The sequence below is a fragment of the Pleurodeles waltl genome, chromosome 8 (assembly GCF_031143425.1).
Source record: "Pleurodeles waltl isolate 20211129_DDA chromosome 8, aPleWal1.hap1.20221129, whole genome shotgun sequence".
Lineage (NCBI taxonomy): Eukaryota > Metazoa > Chordata > Amphibia > Caudata > Salamandridae > Pleurodeles > Pleurodeles waltl.
This window is the reverse complement of record NC_090447.1, coordinates 527,071,406-527,092,602: the sequence shown is the minus strand read 5'-3', so window position 1 is coordinate 527,092,602 and position 21,197 is coordinate 527,071,406. Positions and strand designations below refer to the sequence as shown.

Below are 21,197 nucleotides of genomic sequence, written 5' to 3'. Positions count from 1 at the left end.
GTTTTAGGGGCGGGGTGGTTTTCGGTTTTAGGGGCGGCAGTAATTTTAGGGGTGGGGTTGGTTGGTTTTAGGGGCGCGGTGGTGGTCGCAGTAGTTTTAGGGGTGTGGTGGTTTTTGGGGCAGGGGTGGGGGTTGCAGTAATTTTAGGGGTGGGGTGGGGGTTGGGTGATTTTAGGTTTTAGGTGCGGGTCGCAGTAGTTTAGGGGTGGGGTGGGGGTCAGGTAGTTTAGGTTTTAGGGGCAGGTGGGGGGGTTCAGGGTAGTTTTAGGGGCGGAGTGGGCAGCCGGGGTACTTCTAGGTTTTAGGGACAGGGTGGGGCGTTGGGATAGTTTTAGGTTTTAGGGGCGGGGGTATGGGGTCACAGTAGTTTTAGGGGTAGAGGTGGGGGATGGGGTAGTTTAGGTTTTAGGGGCGGGTGGGGGGTTGGGTAGATTTGGGGGTGGGAGGTCAGGGTAGTTTTAGGTTTTAGGGCCGGGGTGCGGAGTAGTTTTAGGGAGGGGTCACTGTAGTTTTAGGGGTAGGGGCGGGGGGTTGGGGTAGTTTAGGTTTTAGGGGCAGGGTAGGTGGGTTGGAATAGTTTTAGGGTCGGGTGGGGGGGTCATGGTAGTTTTAGGGGCAGGGTTGGGTTACTTTTAGGTTTATGGGGCAGAGGCGGGGTTGGGGTAGTTTTAGTATTTAGGTGGGGGGGTCACAGTAGTTTTACGGGTAGGGGTGAGTTTGAGGTAGTTTAGGTTTTAGGGGCGGGTGGACGGTCAGGGTAGTTTTAGGCTTTAGGGGTGGGGTGGGGGGTCGGGTAATTTTAGGGGCGGGATGGGGGTTGGGATAGTTTTAGGTTTAAGGGGTGGGAGGTCGCAGTAGTTTTAGGGGGAGGTGGGGGTTGGGGTAGTTTTAGGTTTTAGGGGTGGGGTGGGGGTTGCGGTACTTTTAGGGGCGGGTGGGGGGTCGCATGCTGGAACCATGCATGCCTTTACTAGGAATGCCTTTACAATGAAAAATCGTTGTTAAGGCATTCGTGCTAAAGGCATTAGTGGTAACAATGTGGTCCTTGTTCCGACTGCGTTGTTCAGGCTTGCATGGTTCCAGTATGCGTTGTTCCGACATACATTCCTTCCTATTGATCAGATTATTGTGGTTGGACCTATTGATGTCCAGTCGAAATAATAAATAAAACTCGGTTTGACTTGGAGAGCCCCTGCTAGAATCTTGGACAATAGTAGACTAGTTTTGGGCAAGGTGATTGTCTCACCTCTCTGAAGAGATATGTTGTGTTGGTTTAAAAAAGTACAAATTAAACTGATGTGTGGTATATATAACCTAGTTGAAACTCCATACATCTATTTTGCCTATGCCATTCTAGCATGTTCCCTCATTGAATTAAGCCATGTCAAGTTCATCACCTGCTCTGTAACAATATGGAAACCCACATGCAATATGTGATTTATTGAGATGTGCAAATCCGCTTCTTCCTTCTGTATGTAACCCAAGGGATAAGTTGATGCTGAACTTTGTAAGATCTTTAAAATCAGATTAATAAATAACAGTTGCAAGTCACTATACCCTTGACAGCACAGACAAAATAAACAGCTAAGGCAATAAGCACCCCATGCATATTTGAGCAGCACTGCTCATACATTCTCGCCTGGTGAACAATTTGACAGACTGGCACATTGAAGGTTGTGTTCATACGAGCATCCCTGGCTACTTGAGCAGCACTCTCAAGTTTTTAACTAACTCATGTATACTGAGAGTACTCTGTCATAAGATGCCAGCAACGTTACATAGCATTCTGCCTTCCACAAAATAGCACTAGATGTTGTTGCTATCATACTTTAATATCAGCAATCTGCTTATATTTCATTTTCGAGAATATCTTGATTGACTAATAACTAGCAAACAATTAAAGGAGACAAACAATATCTACCACTGCTTCTGTTGAGGCAAGGATATTTGTATTTTATTGGATTCAGTGTTGCTGATTAGCACATTCATGATTTGTGACTGGAAATAAATAATGTTCTGGTCAGTAAGGCAGTCTCTCGGTGAGCACCTTTTCAGAAGTCTGTAAAACCTTGGATTACTAATTTCTTTGAAACACTGTGTTGCGAAAAAAACATTTGGTTGTTTTTCTCCACATGTCCATACGGTGCCCCCTCCCCCCCAAATTTTTGTTTCTTAAGGGCAGCAATGACTGTAGTGTCTTTCAATTGAGAGGCAAAATACAATGAGATCCTAATACCTTACCAAAATCCAATGTCTTTGTACCAAACTGTCTCTGACTGCAGAACATGTATATGTCAAATATGTAATCTGTGTTTCTTTGGACGCTATAGCTACAGCTGAAACTTTGCCTGATATTGTGAGGTCCGTGGCAACATTAAAATGTGGTGACACAAGGATCTTCTTGGTATAATTTGCAAGAGGGAAGCTAAACTCGTTACGCCGGTCCTCCTTCTGCAGTGCATATATATAAAAAACTAAGCATATTAACTTTGTCACAAAGTATTATTCTGGAAGAGAAATACATTTTAAAAAAAACACAAGAAACTTTGAAAGGTTGAGGAGAACTACAAAATGGTACCCGCCTGCCCTCGAATCCGCTTCCAGATTTAGTCACAGGACCGAGCCTCTTAATTCTGCGGGATTTAACAAGGCGGGGGGCGCTACCCTCGGAACGACCAATGGTTGCCGTGGGGTGGGGCTGGAGCCTCTTGATTTAGCAGTCATGTCTACAGCGTGAACTCTTTTTTAGCGAGCTGCAGTAGTTGCTGCGCAACACCCAAGCTCCGCGGTCTGAGGAACATTCCCCCTCCCTGAGACCTGCGCATCCAGCAGCCCACTGCATCCCCGACGCCATGGCTGACCAGGCGCTCTCATTCGCTAAGGATTTTCTGGCCGGTGGCGTCGCCGCCGCCATATCAAAGACTGCCGTGGCCCCCATCGAGAGGGTGAAGCTGCTGCTGCAGGTACACCTGTGGTGACTAAGGCGGGGGTCTGTAGTTAAGCAGTTGTTTGGTTTGTACTGCGACCCTCACCTCCCGTTGACCCGGCGGTCTTCGCAGGACCTAAAGTCCGCAGGTGTGCGCCACAGCCTGCGTGAACATGAGTTGGGTGCGTCATTGGGGAAAGGTAACCCAGACCCGAGGGTTGGGGCTGCTGCTGTTGCACCTTTATGGGCTGAGGTGCGGTGAGCGGTCGCTGGCCAAACCTCTTTGGGTTTAAAAAGTGACACCCCCCCTTATTGAAATAAGACTGTTTTGCATAACCCAAATCCTGCAGGTGAGCGTCGCAACCTACTAAATTATGGGTTGGGGCGTTAGTGGGGAAAGGTCCGCCTCACCTTAGGGTTTGGGACTGCTTTTTCATGCACTGGGAGTCTTGGGGAGTTACGTAACGCTGGCTATGAGTGCGTGGTGTCCTTCAGCCATGCCCCCTTAGGATGCCGCAGTGCCAGGGTATCCATCGCTAAACAGGGGCCTGATTAACCCGACGCTGGCTCGGCGCCCTCGTGTACACTACATTGTCGTGTACTAACCCGTGCTCATCCTGCTGTGCGTTTATTTACGAGATAATGAACTGTGTACTTTCCAGTTCTCATCTCCCGTTCCCTTCGTGCGATTATTCGTTTTTTGGTCCAATATAGTTCAATATACTTAAATATGTTTCCTTCCCCTCCACGATGCTGCCAAGTGTGCTGGTCTGCTTGTATTCATCACCGATTTCTAACCCCCATGTGTGAGTGGAAGTGTTCGTGGGGATGACTGGTTCTCCTGATATGCTTTATAGGTGAGGTTTATTAATAAAAAGTGAGGAAATGATTTGTTATAAGGGGAAGGCCACATTGGAAACCGTGTCACGTGAATTTGATTGAATTGGCAACTGTTACGCACAGTGCTTTAAATGGAAACAAAAGTGCAGTCACTCTCTTTACGCCTGGTTAACAGGCGCCCAATGCACCGTTCTGTTTGATATTTTTAAGGCTTCCGTCTGAGCTCCTAGTGCTGCGTTGCAAAATGTCTGCCTGCACCGAGTCTCCTCGTCTGGATACTGCTCCGAAATGTATCCGTGACCCAAGAGTAATTTTCCTCCCACCAGCACATATTTCCTCCCCCTTTAACTCTTCCAGACTTTTCTCGGCATGTGGAATGAGCCTCGTTTGCGCGGATAACATCGATTCCACCGGCTCGCAGGTTTGGGGGGTGCCTGTTTTAAGACCAAATCATGACCTTAAATACATAATGCCCTCCCCCCGTTGGTTCAGAAGTGAGGTTGAGGTTACATATGTAAGACTACGACCCGCTTCAATTGAATGGAGGAGAAAAACCTATTTGGACGGCGATGCTGATCTGGTAAAAGAATAACCATATAGAAGTCTGAGGCAAGTTGGTTTTCAGGAGGGTGAAAATGTAATTAAAGATGATGGTAAATCAGATGCGAGTAACTTAGGGATTTTAAAGCACATAACACGACTTTGATAATTGTCATGAGGATTTTAGGTCCGTATATCACCTGGTGATAGCCCCCAATACTTGCAGTTTTTGCTGACCGTTTTCCACAATTGCTGCGATAAACACATAATTTAGTTTATTTTGTAATTGTGACATCACTGAAACACTTGCAGTGTGTCACTGCAAAACATAGGAGTAACATGTTCCTTGTTTTTCATATAACGCGGTGCTCCTGTAGCTCTCAATTTGTTCCTGGATTTATAACCCAGGTGAACTGTGGGATATAAACTTTAAATGCCAATAACTAGAAAAAAGCATATAAATCGGTGTGGAATGTTTTCACTTTTAGTATTTGCATAGTGATCTGACTTCAGGTGCACTAAACTACCTCTTTTGAGACCCGAACACCAGATTTGGGCACACTATCCAGCCGGCTATTCATCCGGGAGCTTTTGCAGCAGGGCCACTGCCTCACTTACTAGTTTCTCAATCATGGTACTTCTGGCCGTAGGATGGGTGGGGTTGGGTGCCTCATTGGTCCTCAGTCATGACTGTTTGCACTGGTTGGAAACGTGTAATAGCTATCAACGTGGCTGCTATGCTGCACGGATCTTCCTGAAAAATGTCGGACCTTACCGGACCACCAAGTGATTGCCAGATTTAGTGCAGATCCGTTCTCGGGGGGTCAAAATTGGACCAACCAAAAACGCATCTTCAGTGGAATGTACAGAAACCATAACTACAGTGGCGACTTGGCAGTGTGTAATAATGCAGACCTGAACTGATCTTTAGCAATCCTGCTAAATCGGCAACTACACTAGGTGGTGCCAAATAGTTAACCCTTCCCAGATGGGTGAGTGCCCCTCGGGAGCTTCTGGCCGTTAGGTGTATGCAGCTATCCCCCACTTGGCTTTTCCAGTGTCCCTCAGTGTTCTGCCGTGAGGCACCTCAAGGACACTGCTGTGGCCCTTCTCCCATTCAACAGCCTTACGGCCGCCCACTTTATTCTTGATGCTGATTACTGGTTCTAACTCCTCTACGCTGTTGGTGGCGTTCACAACTGCTGACAGTGCCTCCCTTTCTAACGCGCAAACTTCTTTCTGTGCTCTAGTTCATGAGCCCAGACAAAGTCAGAATGAGTAGGCTGAGTGGACTTGCTGGGATTTTGAACCTGTGACAAAGACTGGTTTATGTACGGAGGGCACCAAATATGCCCTTCAAAGCATACCAGTGGCTTGGGGAGGCTACCCCTTCCTAGCCATGTAACACATTTCCAAAGGGAAAGGGTGTAACACCCCTCTCACAAAGGAAATCCTTTGTTCTGCCTTCCTGGGCTTGAGCTGCTCAGGCAACAGAAGGGTAGAAACCTGTCTGACGTGGCAGCAGCTGGGGCTGCCTGGAAAACCTCAGAAGGCTGTAGGAGCAATGCTGGGGTCCTCTAAGAAGCCCCCAGAGTGTGTGGAATCATGCAACAAATTTTTGCAAAAGTATTGGGTTATGCTTCCAACATGTTTGATACCAAAATCAAAGAAAATGGATCTGTAGTTTGTGGGGGCACCTCTGCTAGTGCAGGGTGCCCTCACACACAGGTACCTGCACCCTGTCCTATGGGCTGAGAGCCTACCATACGGGTGACTTATAGTGACATGGTGCAGTGACCTATAGTGAAAATTGGTGCATGAACCCGGGTCACGCAGACTGCAATGGTAGACCTGCAGAACCCTTTGCATGTGCTTCCTGTGGGTGGCAGAATAACTGCTGCAGCCCGTAGGGATCTCCTGGAACCCCAATGCCCCGGGTACCATATACTAGGGGCTTACCTGGGGGCATCAGTATGACAATTGTGGGACGAATTAGAGTTTTGGGAGCAAGAGCATAATCACTGGGGTCCTGGTTCGCAGGATTCCAGTGAGCACAGTCAAACACACTGACAGGCAGAAAAAGGGGGGGCAACCATGCCAAGAAAGAGGGTACTTTCCTACAGTCGGAGGCATATTCCTTTCCCTTCCCCAACCAGATCTCACATTAGTGACAGATGTCACTTCTGGAATGGGGGCAGCCATCTGGGACAGGTGGAGTTCTGAGGCCTTTGGTCTCTGGCAGAGTCTGGCCATAATGGAGCTCTGGGTGATCCGACTGGCTTTGAAAGCATTTCTTCCGGTTGTGACGGGGAAGATGGTGCAGGTGTTCACGGACAACACTACTGCAGTGTGGTACTGCAACACGCCGGGTGGTGTGGGATCGTGGACCCTTTGTCAAGAGGCCCTGCGTCTCTGGATATGGCTGGAACAGCAGGTCTTAACCCTGGTGGTTCAACACCTGGTAGGTTTTCTGAACGCCAGGGCAAGCAAACTCAGCCATCGATGCCTAGTGGGTCACAAATGGTGTCTCCACCCGGAGGTGGCACCAGGACTCTACCAGCAGTGGGAGATCCTTGGTTAGATCAGTTTGCTTCCCCAGAGAACACGCAATGTCAGCAGTATTGTACATTGGTGTTTCCAAGGCAGAAATCGCCCAGCGATGCTTTCTGTCGCAAGTGGAATTCAGGCCTCCTGTACGTTTTTCTGCCCAGAGGTCTCAAGAAGATCAAGAATATCCGGGCCCAAGTAATCCTGGTGGCTCCGGATTGGGCACGTAGAGTCTGGTGTACCAAGCTTCTGAAAATGAGCATTGATCCTCTGATCAGGCTGCCCCTTCAGGAGGATCTTATGTTGCAGGGGAAGGTTCGCCACCCAAACCTGTCAACTCTGTGCCTTTGTGTGGAGACTGAGTGGCGGCAGTTGACCGCTTTTGACCTTCCTCCCGAAGTCTGTAAGGTTATTCTGACAGTCTGGTGTACGCCTGTTGTTGAAAACATTTTGCACATTATTGTGCAGAAAGAGCTAGTAATCTCCTTTCTGATATCCTTCGCTTTATACTAATCCTTGCCCAGCAGGGTTCTGCCTTGGGTACTCTCAAGGGCTATCTTTCTGCCTTAATGGCATTCCTTTGGCTGCCTGATCAGCCTTCACTGTTCAAATCTCACATTGTACATAGATTCCTGAAAGGGCTTGTACATGTTTCCTCCTATGCCCTTTATTCCTCAATGGGACTTAAATCTCATCCTTACATTTCTCATGTAGGCTTCCTTTGAGCCCTTACACAACTGTCCCCTCTGACTGCTCACCATCAAGACCGCTTTCTTAGTGGCATTAACATTTGCCAGGAAGCTGTGAGATGCAAGTTTGGTCATCCAAGCCACCATATCTCACTATCTGTGTAGACAAGGTGGTTCTCAGGACACGTGCCTCTGTCTTCCCTAAGGTCGTGACCCCATTTCATCTGGGTCAGAATATCACCCTACCCATCTTCTTTGCTCCACCTCATCCCTCTAAGGGAGAGGAACAACTCCACCGACTGGACCAAACAAAGAGTGGTGTTGTTCTACCTTGACCGCACAAAAGAGTTAGGGGTGGATGACCAACCCTTTGTGGGGTACGTGGGAGCAAAGAAGGGTTGGGCAGTGCAGAAGCAAATCATTTCATGTGGGGTCATTCTCTGCATTAAAATTTGCTATGCACTGGCCAAGAAGCAGCCTCCTGAGGTCTCATACCACCAGGGCAAGGCTGCAACCACTGCGCTAGCACAAGGTGTTCAAGTCCTGGATATCTGTCAGCAGCGTGGGCATCCTTGCAAACGTCTGCAAAACACTACTGCCTGGACAATCTGCTCGAAAGAGATGGACACTTTGCCCGTTCGGTCCTACAGGACTTTTTAGTGTAAAGGAGATCTCTCCGCAGCCCACCGCCAGGAGGTTATGGCTTGGGTATCCATTTTAAGGTAAGAAATCTGCAGCTGAAGTCTCTTCAGATGAACAACTTAATTACCTTTTGATAACTCATTATCTGGAAGAGGCTGTCTAGCTGCAGATTCCTTACACCCACCCATGCCTCCCAGCTCTGTGGAGTTGTCTAATCGGGTTAGGGTTTATCGCTTTCAGGGCTCTAGTTTTGCCCAGACGAACTGTTAGTTCTATCAGCGGCTCTGCACTTCTGCTGTGGGAGTTTGTGGGTAAAAGAACTGATGTTTGCGTGCCAGGATTGTGCCTTTATAGGTGACCATGGCATCAGGCGACTTGAACGGCACCACATGGATCCGAGCAACGCCACCCGACGGCACACGCGGGGTACTGCTCAGTTAAAAAAAAAAAAAAATCCAGATTCCAAGCTGACGCCAGGAATTTCTACGGTAAGGAATCTGCAGCTAGATAGCCTCTACCAGATAATGCGTTACCGAAGGTAAGTGACTTGTTTAGTACCTACAGCTGGTTGTGCTGAACCACCAGTGTAAATGACAGTATGGTATCTGTCAAGCAGCAAGGTATCAAGAGATGCGGGGTACTTCTGCACATATTGGAGAAATTCTTGTGTTTGACGTTTTGAATTAAAGATGTAATCAACATCGGTGGAAGTCGGGGAGGTTGCCCATTGAATCTAACATGGATGTAATGCTTTGGCGTTAGGAACGCTAGCTTTGGTGACGGCCTCTAAGGCTGGCACCAAGGTAACAGTAACACGTTTCCTTGTGGCAAGTTGCCTCTCCTTGACGACAGCCCTCTGTACTGCAGTTAACTTTTTTTCTGTAGGTGCAAAGCATTGTTTTGCATTGGAATGTAAATGTGAATTATAAGATATGGGCACATTGTTGCATTTGTTAAAGGTGACACAAGTGAACCCAATGGCACCAGTAGTTATTCTGATGACCACATTTTTATTGTTGCCACAGGTGTGTAAATGTTTTGCTTCTATCGTGTCCTGTTGCCATTCTCTGTTTCATGTGTTCTACTGTCTAGTGTCTGTTGGAATAATCTGGGCGTATTAAATCATGAAGTGGCTTGATGCGTTGTGCATAATCGGGAATGTATGCTTTGACAAAGTTAAAGAAACCAAGTAAAGACTGTAGTTTCTTGATGGTGTTTGGTGGCTAGAGTTGAGCACACTTTTCTAAAGTGTGGGCCCAGGCTCTTGCCCTCTTTTGATAGCTAATATCCCAGGAACAAGACACTGAGTTTATTTTAGTTTTCTTAAAATTTGCTGGAAATCCCAGAATGATCCTATCAACCCTGGCAAGATGAATGTCGATGTCATCATCTGTCAGATGTTATCCACATAGGACAACGCCTCCGGATCAATGTCATGCAATATTGATGTTATGTGGGCTGAGAACAGCACTCGGCAGCTCTTGTAGCCCTGTAGCAAACAGAAGTATTTTTGTGAGCCATAGAAGAATGCACTCGGGTCCTGACTTTCGTGTGCTAAGTTTTGGCAGAAAAAAACCTTTGGAGATATCCACGTTTAAAATCAAAAAATATATTCAACGCCCTGTTAATTATTGCTGTGTGAATTTTGTATTGCATGTATGACTGTCAGTGTCCGTAATCTAAGACTATTCTATATGAATAGTCAGGTTTTGCAATAGCGAATAACGGATTCATTGCAGAGACACAGGGCTCAGTTATACCCTGGTACTTGAGCTGAGTGAGGATCTCCCTCACCTGAACTTTAACTCTGCTTAATAGGACATTTGGGCTGAGGCTGGATCGTAGACATAATCGGTATTGCATGGTAAGGAGAATCTTTATTCCAACCAACATGGTTGTGGAATTTTGCAGGCACCTGTGCTAAAGCTCAGTTGACAGCATAGGCTTGTTTTACTGCGTCTGGACCCAGATCAGATAAAGAAGCCAAAATTACATCTTCCCCATGTGGGAGCTTTCAGGCATTTTCAGGAGGCCAGTCTCTCTTTGGCAATAGGATATCGCAACTAAGTTCAACCCAGAATACTACACTAATAGTGTGCTCTGTTTGCCTCAATTTGGATTTTTAAATCATAAACCCTCTCGAGTGTGAGAAAGTGCTTGTCCGGAGTCTCGACTGCAATAAAGTCGCTAGTTGCTGTTGCACCCAGATCTTTCAGACTCTGGCACCTTCGTGACTTCTGCCGCATTGGCCAGCAGTGTCACAGCGTGTCTTGTTTTTCAGCAGTGTTCTCAAGTTTACTGGCATTTTCAAAATGAAAATGCTGCCACCCTTTTCTTTTAAACTGGCTTTTGTTGTGGGGACTTGTCGCCTTTTTTTGCCTGAAGACTGCAGTGGGTCTTCTGTTTCACATAGTCGGGACGTTGCTATGACTGGCCCACTCTCTCGCTACCTCTATCCAGTGCGTTCTGAAGGAATGAGAGGGACTTGAATCAGTATATCTGTCAGGAGTCTTTATATTGTCAATATTTCTCAGATTATTCCTACTTTTGGAGTTCTCCCGGTGTGGACGTTGTCTTTCATTTGCGTTTGTTTTATCCCAGCGCCTTTAAGAGCCCTCCTGTGCTTGTTTGGTACCTTCCTTAGGTGTGATACTCTGTATTTCTGGTTTTTCGGCTTGGCTCCCAAACTATCCTGTCTTCTACTAGTATAGACATTGGATATGATGTTAGGTAGCTGTTTATCCTGTTTGAAGTGTGGAATCTCTGAGCTGCAGGCGTATAGCCAACACTACCACTTCCCCATTAATGTTGTTGAGTGTTATTGAGGAGACTGCGTCTGTTACGCATCAGTTTCATCCCCAAATCTACCGCTGGAGCAGCCCTCTGTTCGTTCTGAATTTGTTTTAACACTTCCAGTAAATTGGCAAGTGTCAGGTACCATGCAGTGTATATTGCAGGGAAGATTGTACCCCAGGTGGTGCAGTTGTCCACTGAGGGAACCATTCCAAAAGCCAAGCACATTGTGAGAATTCTATGTTTGTCCTGTATGGAGAAAGACAGCATCCCGCTGATTAGTTTTCTGGGCTATCCAGAATGGGACTTTCTCTCGTTCCGTGGGCACTTTGCACATGATAAAATGTACTGCTTGTGAATTAATCCCAGTAACGGCCAATTGGTATCCAGTAGGTGTTGGTGGTGCTGGTGTGTTCAAAGTTCACATTACGAACTGAACATGTAGTCTAGTGTTACTAGCTCATTGTAAAAAATTGCGCAGCTCAACTGCCTGCATGTTTTGTACACTGGGGTGAGGTGCATATGTGGTCATACATTGGCCACGTTGGTCTGTCCTTACCTAAAGGACCTAATCTCCCAGGCTGTATTATGTGTGGTAGGGTGCCATTAAACAAGTTCTGATGTTGATAAGTAATCGGTATTTCAAGATACTGGTGTACTTGGTACAGTTGTGGTACATTTGCAACTGTGTATGTGTGGAATGTGTATGTTGTAGTCTTCCTCAGGAAAGGTGACCCAGGAATAGAATGTTTGGTAAGCTTTCTGAGCTTCTACAATTAATGTGACCCCTCATCTGTTAAGCCATTCGCTATTAGATGTAGTGTTAATGCATGTCTGACATTTTCGGGGCTGTCTATGGCGTTAGCCATATTATGAAATGGGTAGAGATGGAATCCCAAATGGGGAAAGAGTCCTTTTTAAGAGTTTGAGCTCGAACAGCCTAGTTAGGACTCCCTGGTCAGCTGAGGAGGGTAAGACCAGAGATGTCTCTGCATAATGGTACTTAGGGTACCTGTTGTGTGAGACAATGATACTCTAGGCATCCATTCATTAGTACTAAAACACTATCTTTGATGTTGCCATGTGTAGTTGGACTCTTGCTCTATTCAAGACTGCTGGTTTAGGGATGACAGCACTATTGTTTGTAGGCGACTAGGCCAATCCTACAACAGGTCACAACTGTCTTCCCCACCCTCCTGGCTCACTAGTAGTACCTCACCAACCACAAATAGTAAAAGGTGATTTGTGGCAGCCTTTACTCATGGACTAGAGTGTGACATCTCAGGGGAGTAAAGGTTAAACCGAGATTACCCTTTTCTTACATGAGCAACAAGTCTTATTCATGCACCTGCAATGAAGGCGATGCAGTGAAGTTTTTAATAGGTTCCATTAACAAGACTACAGTCGACTGTAAAATGCGTGGGCTGCAATGATTAGGATAATGAACAATACAAACAGAATTGTAAAAACGAGTCATGAATATAAAGACCCCCACCATCTTGCAACAGGAGATGTAAAATGGGCCCCAATACCCTTGCATGGAGAACCTAAACTCACCCAATGAGAGCTAGGTGGGTTAAACCTAATCTGCCAGTACCATGTCAGAGAAGAGGCCCCCCCAAAATCCTCGTTACCTTGGAATGAGTCTCTAGGTCAGACTCTGTGGGGACATGAAGTCTGGGCCTGCAGCAAGGCGATGTGTAGCATAGATAGCGTTGATTGCATCTGGTAGGAATCCTTCTGATAACCTTGTCTGCATTAGATGTATTTATACAGATCTTGTAGGATCCCTCACTAAGTATGTTCCCAAACAATAGATAAGAAGGCATGTTCTGGGCTGCAATTGTATAGGCAATTCCCTCTGAAAGTACATTATATTCCTGTCTCACTTAAGTGAGAAAGGGACATGTGAATGCCTATGTATATCACTTGTCTTTGCTGATAGCGATGCCTTCACAGAATGGCACTGATAACGGGAAATCAAAACGTTTTTCTAACTATTAACATGGCAGCCGTCTTAGAAGAAATAATTAAATACATGCACTAAAAAAGAGCAGGCTAAGTAGGTGAAGTCACTCGGTGATGGAGGCGCAGGCCTGCAAGCCAAAATGCTAAGCGATCTCCTGGTTCACAATAAAACTAAATGGGATCCACTACAATGCTATTAGGTGCCTCCAGCAGTAGTGTTACTGCGTGTGCTTGAAATACAGGAGTGTGGCCACCAGAGATGTATGGTTTCTGTAATTATTACCCGTGCGTGTAGTCTGCCCAAACGCTGCCTTAAAGACAGCACCCTCCGGATTTAAGACCATTTTTCCTTAGGTCAAGTAAAGGGTGGTGGCTGAACTAGTTAACTGAAACTTTGCTCATACCACCTTCTTTGTACTGCGCTAATACTGGGTTTGCTTTGGGACCGAAACAGGCCCGACAGAGCATTCACAGATCATTTTGTTTCACTAGCTGAGGCACCTCTTTTGCTAGATATGAGACTGCATGCATTTGTTTTTGTGAAGCCAATGATACCTGAGAAATCGACAGTGAAATGCCTGCCCCACCTGCGCTTATGTACTGACCCACCAACTGCCATGGTCCGTATGCTGATCAGTCAGACCAGGCATTAGGGTCCTGCTTACTTGCCTTAAGACTTAGTTTGATCCTGCGTGATCACCAAGCTGTAGTTTCCTCAAACAATGACCCTTGTAATTACAGGTGACAAGTTTTACCTGGTGGGCCACAAGTGAGTGAACTGCAAGTGGGAAACCACACACAGTAATGTCAGTGCACCTCTAACAATACATCTAGTATCCCATTCTAATGCACAATACTAATGAAAATAAAAAATTTGCATCCGTTTGCCAAAATCGGCTGATTCATCGAGCTGACAAAGGGCACATAAATGGACTTCATGGCAGTCGAGATAGCCCTGGCAGTGGTATTTGCCAGCAACCTTAAATCTGGCATAGTTGATCACACGGTTCCCCTTGCTTGTTTCCTGCTTAGAGCTTGTTGACCTTGCTTTAATGCATGTCATCCGGCCACTACACGTCACGTATAGCTTTGAACATGAACCATAGTGCACTATTAGGCAAGGCAGTTGTCATATAACCCTGCACGTAGCCCTGATTATTCCAGCACAGCATATTGAACAAATACAATAGTTTTTGTACAAATGTCATTCGCTAAGATCACAGAATTTGGGTAGGAGATGTGATTTTTGCAGATATTGACCCCTGACATCATGAATATATCCCCAACATTGCAGCGCTAAAAGAAAAAATTTCAGTAACTCCTCTTGGCAAACATTTGCCCTCTGTGAGACCAAACTCGCAAGTTTGTATATATGCAATGCTTTTCTCACTTCGATGCTGAAAGTATCGCCAACTGCTGTGCTGTTGTGATCTGCAATGTTCTTTCTTGAGACTACATAGGATGTCAGCAGAATCACGGTATCATGCCCAGCATTGTAAAAGGGGAGTCCGATAGACCATTACCTCATGCATCAAGAAAGTAAGTGCCACACAGAGCTAAAGTGACTGGGCATGTAAGCTTCAGCCTTGTTGAGGCCTACCCATGCTCACCTAGTCAAAGCAACACCTCTGCCAGAACTTACTGTTGGGCAAGACTTAAGCAATACAGCCATCTGCACGCGAGTCAACCGCCCCATGTTCACTGGTCAAGTTATGCGTATCCTGGTCACTAGAAGAAGCACCCCCGTGCTGGCTCCAGGTTACTGTATTCACTTTACTCTTTATTTAAACACAATAGGCATAGTTTGTTCAAAACGGCTGCAGTTTCTTCACATAATCTAGTATCCATGACATCACCCTGTGACAGCTATTTGAGAGAGCCTCCCTTTCTTGTGGGTATAGGCACCTATGCAGCCCTTAGGTTCCACCTTGCTGCTGAGATGTGTGTGGGCGGCCCCTGTACCTGGCCCGGGCTGTGCAAGAATCATGTCCACCCTGTGCTGGCCCCCTTTACTGACCATTTCTCTGCTCCCTAGTGCCCCTGCTGTAAGGCATCCTGATGGACACAAACTTGAGTGGTTCCTCATCTTGCACGATTGCTCTATTCCTACCTGTGCTCCTGTGCTGTTTCTGCCCATGCCTCCTTGGAAAACTGTGGCTGAGATGCTCCCATATCAGGGGTGGGCCAATATTCCTGGGGGCACGGCATATTGACCCCCTGTGCCACCGCTTGCCCCATAAGCCTTGTCCTACACAAAGCTCCACCATACGATTGGCTGGCAGCAATTAAATGGACCAATCACAAGGCCGCTTTTCGTGGCTTGCAGTCCTTCCTACTCCTGGTTGTCCGCCCTTCCTTATTTTGAGTATAAGGATGGACAAAAGTGAGTAAGAACCTTTTGTGTAGACTAAGCACTTGGCTGTGCAGTGGATCTTTCAGTTACTGCAACAGGTGAGCTTTACAACAGTGCACATTGCAGTGTTTAACTATTTGAGGTGAACACGTCACCATGTTAAGCAATGCAACATATATGAAAATGTATACCAACCTGTCCAGGCTATTCTTATAGCTTTGGGGAGCCTGGAATATTGCAAATTGTTACGCTTATAGAGGTGTGATAATTAGTAACTGTATTGGTGTTGGTGCTGGCGTTTGGCCGTGCTGGCAAACGGTATAGCAAGCCACAGTGGTCTTATGTAAAATGCCCTGATGCCTTTTTAACAAATTTGGCATTGCTTTATACTGCTGTGAATTTCTTCATAGCTCGGTTTCTAACCCGTGAATGGAGTCTAGCTGAGATTTGAATAGTGTTCAGGTCACCATGCTTTGATCTTTAAGATCACCCCACCCTCTCCCAATTTTTATTTTTTTTAAATTAGGTGACTTAATTATTTTAAGTATTACATGTTGTCTTGTTTAGTCCCAGTACTACCCAAACTTTTCAGTACCATGACCGATGTTTAGAACCGCAAACTTGGGTGAACCACCTAGCTTTAATGTTATTATTTACACGTCACAACCTCGACCAACACCATTCGATATCTGACTGTGACCAAGATATTGATTTGCCCATAAAAGTGGCAGATGGTAAACTGCTCAGGAGTCTGTAGCTGCAACACTTAGAGCGGAATGCTGGCCTGTGGCATCCATTTGCCAAAACCACAGTTTCTGAAATCATGGTGTTGATTTCCGTGATTGTAGCAATTTTGAGAAACCCCTTCTGCAGCGGAGTATGGGGGTAAGGCCTTGTATCTATTGTGTTAAAATGAGGGGTTCCTTTTATTATGAATACGGGAGATTGCGATTCTCCTTGAATCTAGGGATGGTGATCAAACGCTGGGACTCGAACCTGGTTTACCATATCCAAATCAGTCCGCTCTGGTCGTTGGGCCATATCCATATTTCTCAATTTGTGTGAAGGTCCTATACAAGTGGCTATGTATGATCACCTTGCTCTTTGTTGAAATGACTGAAGTAAAAGAAAAATGACGACAAATACTGGGAGGGTGACCCGAAGACTTCTGGCGAATACCTGTAAGGGGTAGTTCTAAAATTGGACTTGGAGACATTGTTAAGCACCATTGCCCTGATGCAGAAACCGCACTAATCTTTTAGCATGTCTTTCATTGACAGGGAGTTCGCAACCGGCCAAAAATTGGCTTCGGATTCAGCAATAGTCTCAACTCTGTTTGCAAAATGCTGCTTTACGTTATGTAAAGAATGATTTTTGGGATAAAGCTACAGGACTTAGAGCTTTTTGCAGATTTTTTAAATGTCAACTCGTGTATTCACAAGTATGAGCAAATAAATGTGCCTATTTTACCATAACTTACCCTTAAACCTGCGGACAATGCAGCAAAGATGACTAAAAGGTCATTTAAACTGTTTTTTTCAACCTTTAAATAAACTGCTTTTCTGAATATCACTTAATAAAATGCCTGCCTTATTCAACCAGAATATGCACATTTGTATCATTCTCTGCAGGAATGCTTTCTTGTTCGCCTCGACTGCTTTATTTTGTGCAAAAAGAATACATTAGAGCGAGACACTATCTCCAGAAATGTGACATTGAAACTGGTGAAATAAATGATGATCTTGCAATAGTGTTTACAGTGCCAGGTGTTTAATAGTACAGCAATTGTGGCAGCAGTACAGTAAGTACTTTGGGGCCCTTCCCATATCTCCCACAAATGTGTCCCAGCGGTGGTTTTGAAATCAAACACCTTCTCCCAATTTCCCTAGATTCCAAGCTCCTCTCTAACTAGGTATCTTGGGACTCCTGAAATGTCACTTTCTCTGTATTCATTCCCTTGTTCCCATATCCTGCTGAATTTCCAGGGGCGCACCCTCTTGCTTCATAGATACATTCTTCAGCATAGATACACCAATCTACAGTATGAATCCACTTTGTCACCTTTGGAGGAAGCTTGCTTCTTCATACCTGGACTGTGTCCATATTTGCAAACATAAAGACTGAATTGCAGAAGAGAAGGTACTTTTTGGATTGGCTTGTATTCCCAGATGCGCCACCTATAGTGTAATTTCTATCTCTGGCCCCAAAGCCTTGAGAGGCTCCTCCGTACTCCCTCCCAAAAAGGCTAATGCATGGGCAGTCCCATGGTGTACCTCAGAGCTTCGTTGAGCAGTTACGTAGGCTCTGCCTGTATTAGTTAGCCAATATTGTGTAGTCTTGTTCTTGTAAAATAAGTCCCAGTACAGGAACTTGAGTTGTATTGGTCGAAACCTGCTCTAATGATGGTCACTCATGGATATGGACATGTTTCTGACCATCCTCACCCTCCAAGGTGCTCAGATCAGATTCACATATTTCCTTCAAGGCAATCAGTGGCTTTCTTCTATTGATTAGTGTTCTATATAGTTGAGGAAGTGCATGCTTCTATAGCAGACTGCCAGGGTTCTACATTCCAAGGTGCGACTTCCTTGAGTGGATCAACATGAGCTGGTGCTTAAACAGTACAGTTTTGAGGTGGATATCTTGGAATTGTTGTGTAGGGGACAGTTTATAGTGTCTGGAGATCCTCAAAGGATAGCTTGCCCTGGAGGACCCCATAAGTCTCTGATCTTGTAGATTCCCAGCAGATCCCAAATTTGATTATTTGTATCGTCATATATTTAAAGTACTCGCTCCATTTTGTAATGTAAGAAATTGATAGACCAAATTTTAAGAAGTCTAAAAATGGAAGTGAAAACATGCACCATTTTCAGAGAACCTAACCATTTTCGCATATTGCACATCCATACAGGCCCTCGCATTGCAGAAAGTCAAACTGTCAGTCCTGTGAATTGCTGAATGATTTGCACAGTCCCGACTATAGCAAATCTACTTTTATGCACAGTCAGAGTATGACCGCAATTTGTAAACTTCAGGACAATCCTTGTAAGTCCCTGCCCTGAAAAGGCAGTTTTAAAGAGCACATAGGGTCTAAATGGTTTGTTGTGTAGAATTGGGGATTGAAGACAAGGCATGTTTACTTACATGGTTTAATGTATAGCGTATCACCCAACTCCCACAAGTTGGAGCTGAGGCTCACTGGGCATTTTTTTGGGACACCTTTTCTCCCTGCCTACTACCCCACCCACAGATTTAAATATAATTTAACATGGTCGGTGCATTTATATGCTCTTATGATCTTGACTAATTGCTCTTCTTCTTTTTTTTTTTTTTTTTTTTTTTTTTTCTTTCTCTCTTGAAAGTATTGCCCTAACCACCATGGGCTATAAAATCTACCAGGCACCCTTTGCAGGGACCACAAATGTGTTTTAATATATATATATTTTTTTCAACCCCACCTCCTCATTGTGTTGATCTTACTCTGGTATTTCTATGATAACGTCAACAAATATGTCGAATGCTTTATCTGCTAGAATGTGAAGCTGCGGTCAACGATGTATTTAAAACCGAAATGTGCTGCATTATAAAGTGTGAAACGGGTATGGAATACAAAAAACTTATCAGTAGATGTCAATATATAGCTGCATTCCTGCTGCTTCAGAGTGAAGATGTGTGCATAGAATACCCTGCTCCTCCAATTCGAATAACATTTGATAAAGGTCTTTCTGCTGCATTGTGTGCTGGATTTGTGCTTAAAGCTTAAGCTAGCAATGCCTACAGGTGCAGAGTTTCTACAACACTGTCATGTATTGCGCCATTTCTTTGTGTGCCACGAATAATGCATTCAAGTTTGTGGATAGTTAATTTTATTTTGTCTGGTAAAACCAGAATGTGAGTTTTTGGTGATTACTGCAACTATTTCTCAGTCTCGCCTAACATCACGCATGAGCTTTCTCTCATGACATTATTTTCTGATAGTGAATTTAGAGACCACTCATTGCTTACCATTGGATGCCTTCATTTTCACTCATTTGCTACCTTATTTGTCGGCTGCCATGGGCTTCTGGGCTTCCTTCTTTGCGTTTCTCCCCCTCTTGAGCAAGGATGCATTATTTCTCCCTCCACAGCTTATTTATTTTTTTGGCACTACTTTTTTTCTTTTGTATTTAAGCATCCTACTACAGTGAGTCTTTTTTCAACCATCTCCCTTGTGAACCTAGTCCACCCTCTTCCCATTCTGTGCGCCCCTCTCCCCTTCCCCTCCTCCCACCCCCACAAAATGCTGTTTCTCAGTTAACCACATTCCCTCCTCTGTCTGGAGCTGCGCTGCTGTGCAACATGGCCAGAACTGTTGACAGTGAATGCTTTGCCTAGCTGAGACCTATTGGCTTTGCCAATGCTTGTTTTTATTCTACTTGACAGTGTTGCCTATATTTATTTATTTAACTATTGATACATCATTTTATCTTTCTAGGTACAACATGCCAGCCAGCAAATTTCTGTCGATAAGCAGTACAAAGGTATAATTGACTGTGTTGTCCGTATCCCTAAAGAACAAGGCTTCATTTCTTTCTGGCGTGGGAACCTGGCAAATGTTATCCGATATTTTCCCACGCAGGCGCTTAACTTTGCCTTCAAGGATAAGTACAAGCAGATCTTCTTGGGAGGAATAGACAAGCACACACAGTTTTGGAAGTATTTTGCTGGAAACCTGGCTTCTGGTGGTGCAGCAGGAGCCACTTCACTTTGTTTTGTTTACCCCTTGGATTTTGCCAGAACACGTTTGGCTGCCGATGTTGGTAAAGCTGGGGCTGACCGACAGTTCAAGGGGCTTGGTGACTGTCTTGTGAAAATCACAAAGTCTGATGGGCTACGCGGCTTGTATCAAGGGTTCAATGTGTCTGTGCAGGGCATCATCATCTACAGAGCTGCCTACTTTGGCGTTTATGATACTGCAAAAGGTAAGTCTTTCAGGTCCTGTGATTGTAAAATACGTTTTTGCCAAGATGGTGGTAATTGCTGAACAATCGAATTTAACTAAAATTGATTTGGACAATTTATCTTGATGTTACTGACTAGTGAAATATAATTTTTGTCAGTCTTGAATGCATTTGAAACGGAGGGGCATTGATAATATTTTGGCTGGTAAACTGTAAATCTTTGTGCACTGAGATCATTACCCTGCACCAATGAGATCTACGGACACTAGACCTATTAATATTCAATAATTTGTGGCAGAAACTCGTTCAAACTGATCCTGTAGCATAATGTCAATGTAGAAAACATACCTGAAACCTTTATGGTATTGTGTTGAGTCCTATTGAGAGCTTCTTCTGTCACCAGACACCATGTTATAAAATCTTGCTGCATGACATCTTGGTGAACTTCTTAGTTTTGAGGATTAAGGAGCACACAGGTTTTGGGGACTTTTTTAGTCTTGGTGACGGCCTTGAAGCCATTCTAATTGTTGCACGTCAACAGTACACCTTTGAAAGGACTACATGGCTACTATATGCTCCAGGAAAACTTAGTAAACTTTAAACTAGCTTTCTCTGAAGTTACTCCTTTTTTTCCTCATCCTTGTTATGATATTCTGGACAAGATCCTGTCTACCCAGTGAATTGATTAGGGAGAGCAAATTGGTATACCGGCCAGAATAATTCCCTTTGCAGACTTTTGTTTTTCTTTACAGTTTGGGTGAGACTGTCTTTCTAATGTTTAGAGCAACTTTGTCATGTTGGCATAATCATGGTGAGATTTCAGCCTGTTCGGTTAGTTGCTGTTTTGTTTAATGTCAATGTTAATCATCACGAGGACATAGCAGGCTAGTTCTGTTACTGGGGAGGTGGGTTTCACCAAATCAACTGATGTAAACTTCAGGTTTGGGTTCACTTAGTGT

At 44.9% G+C, this 21,197-nt stretch overlaps 1 protein-coding gene across 1 annotated transcript in view; it reads left to right on the top strand.

Annotated features, from left to right (window-relative positions):
* The first annotated feature begins 2,725 nt into the window (after positions 1-2,725).
* The window catches only part of LOC138250109 (ADP/ATP translocase 3), a 56,712-nt gene continuing 38,240 nt past the window's right edge, over positions 2,726-21,197 (top strand). The window contains exons 1-2 of the mRNA XM_069204553.1: positions 2,726-2,963; positions 19,773-20,259. Coding sequence (XP_069060654.1) covers positions 2,853-2,963; positions 19,773-20,259 — 598 coding nt within the window. The 5' untranslated portion in view covers positions 2,726-2,852. The remainder of the gene's footprint in view (positions 2,964-19,772; positions 20,260-21,197) is intronic.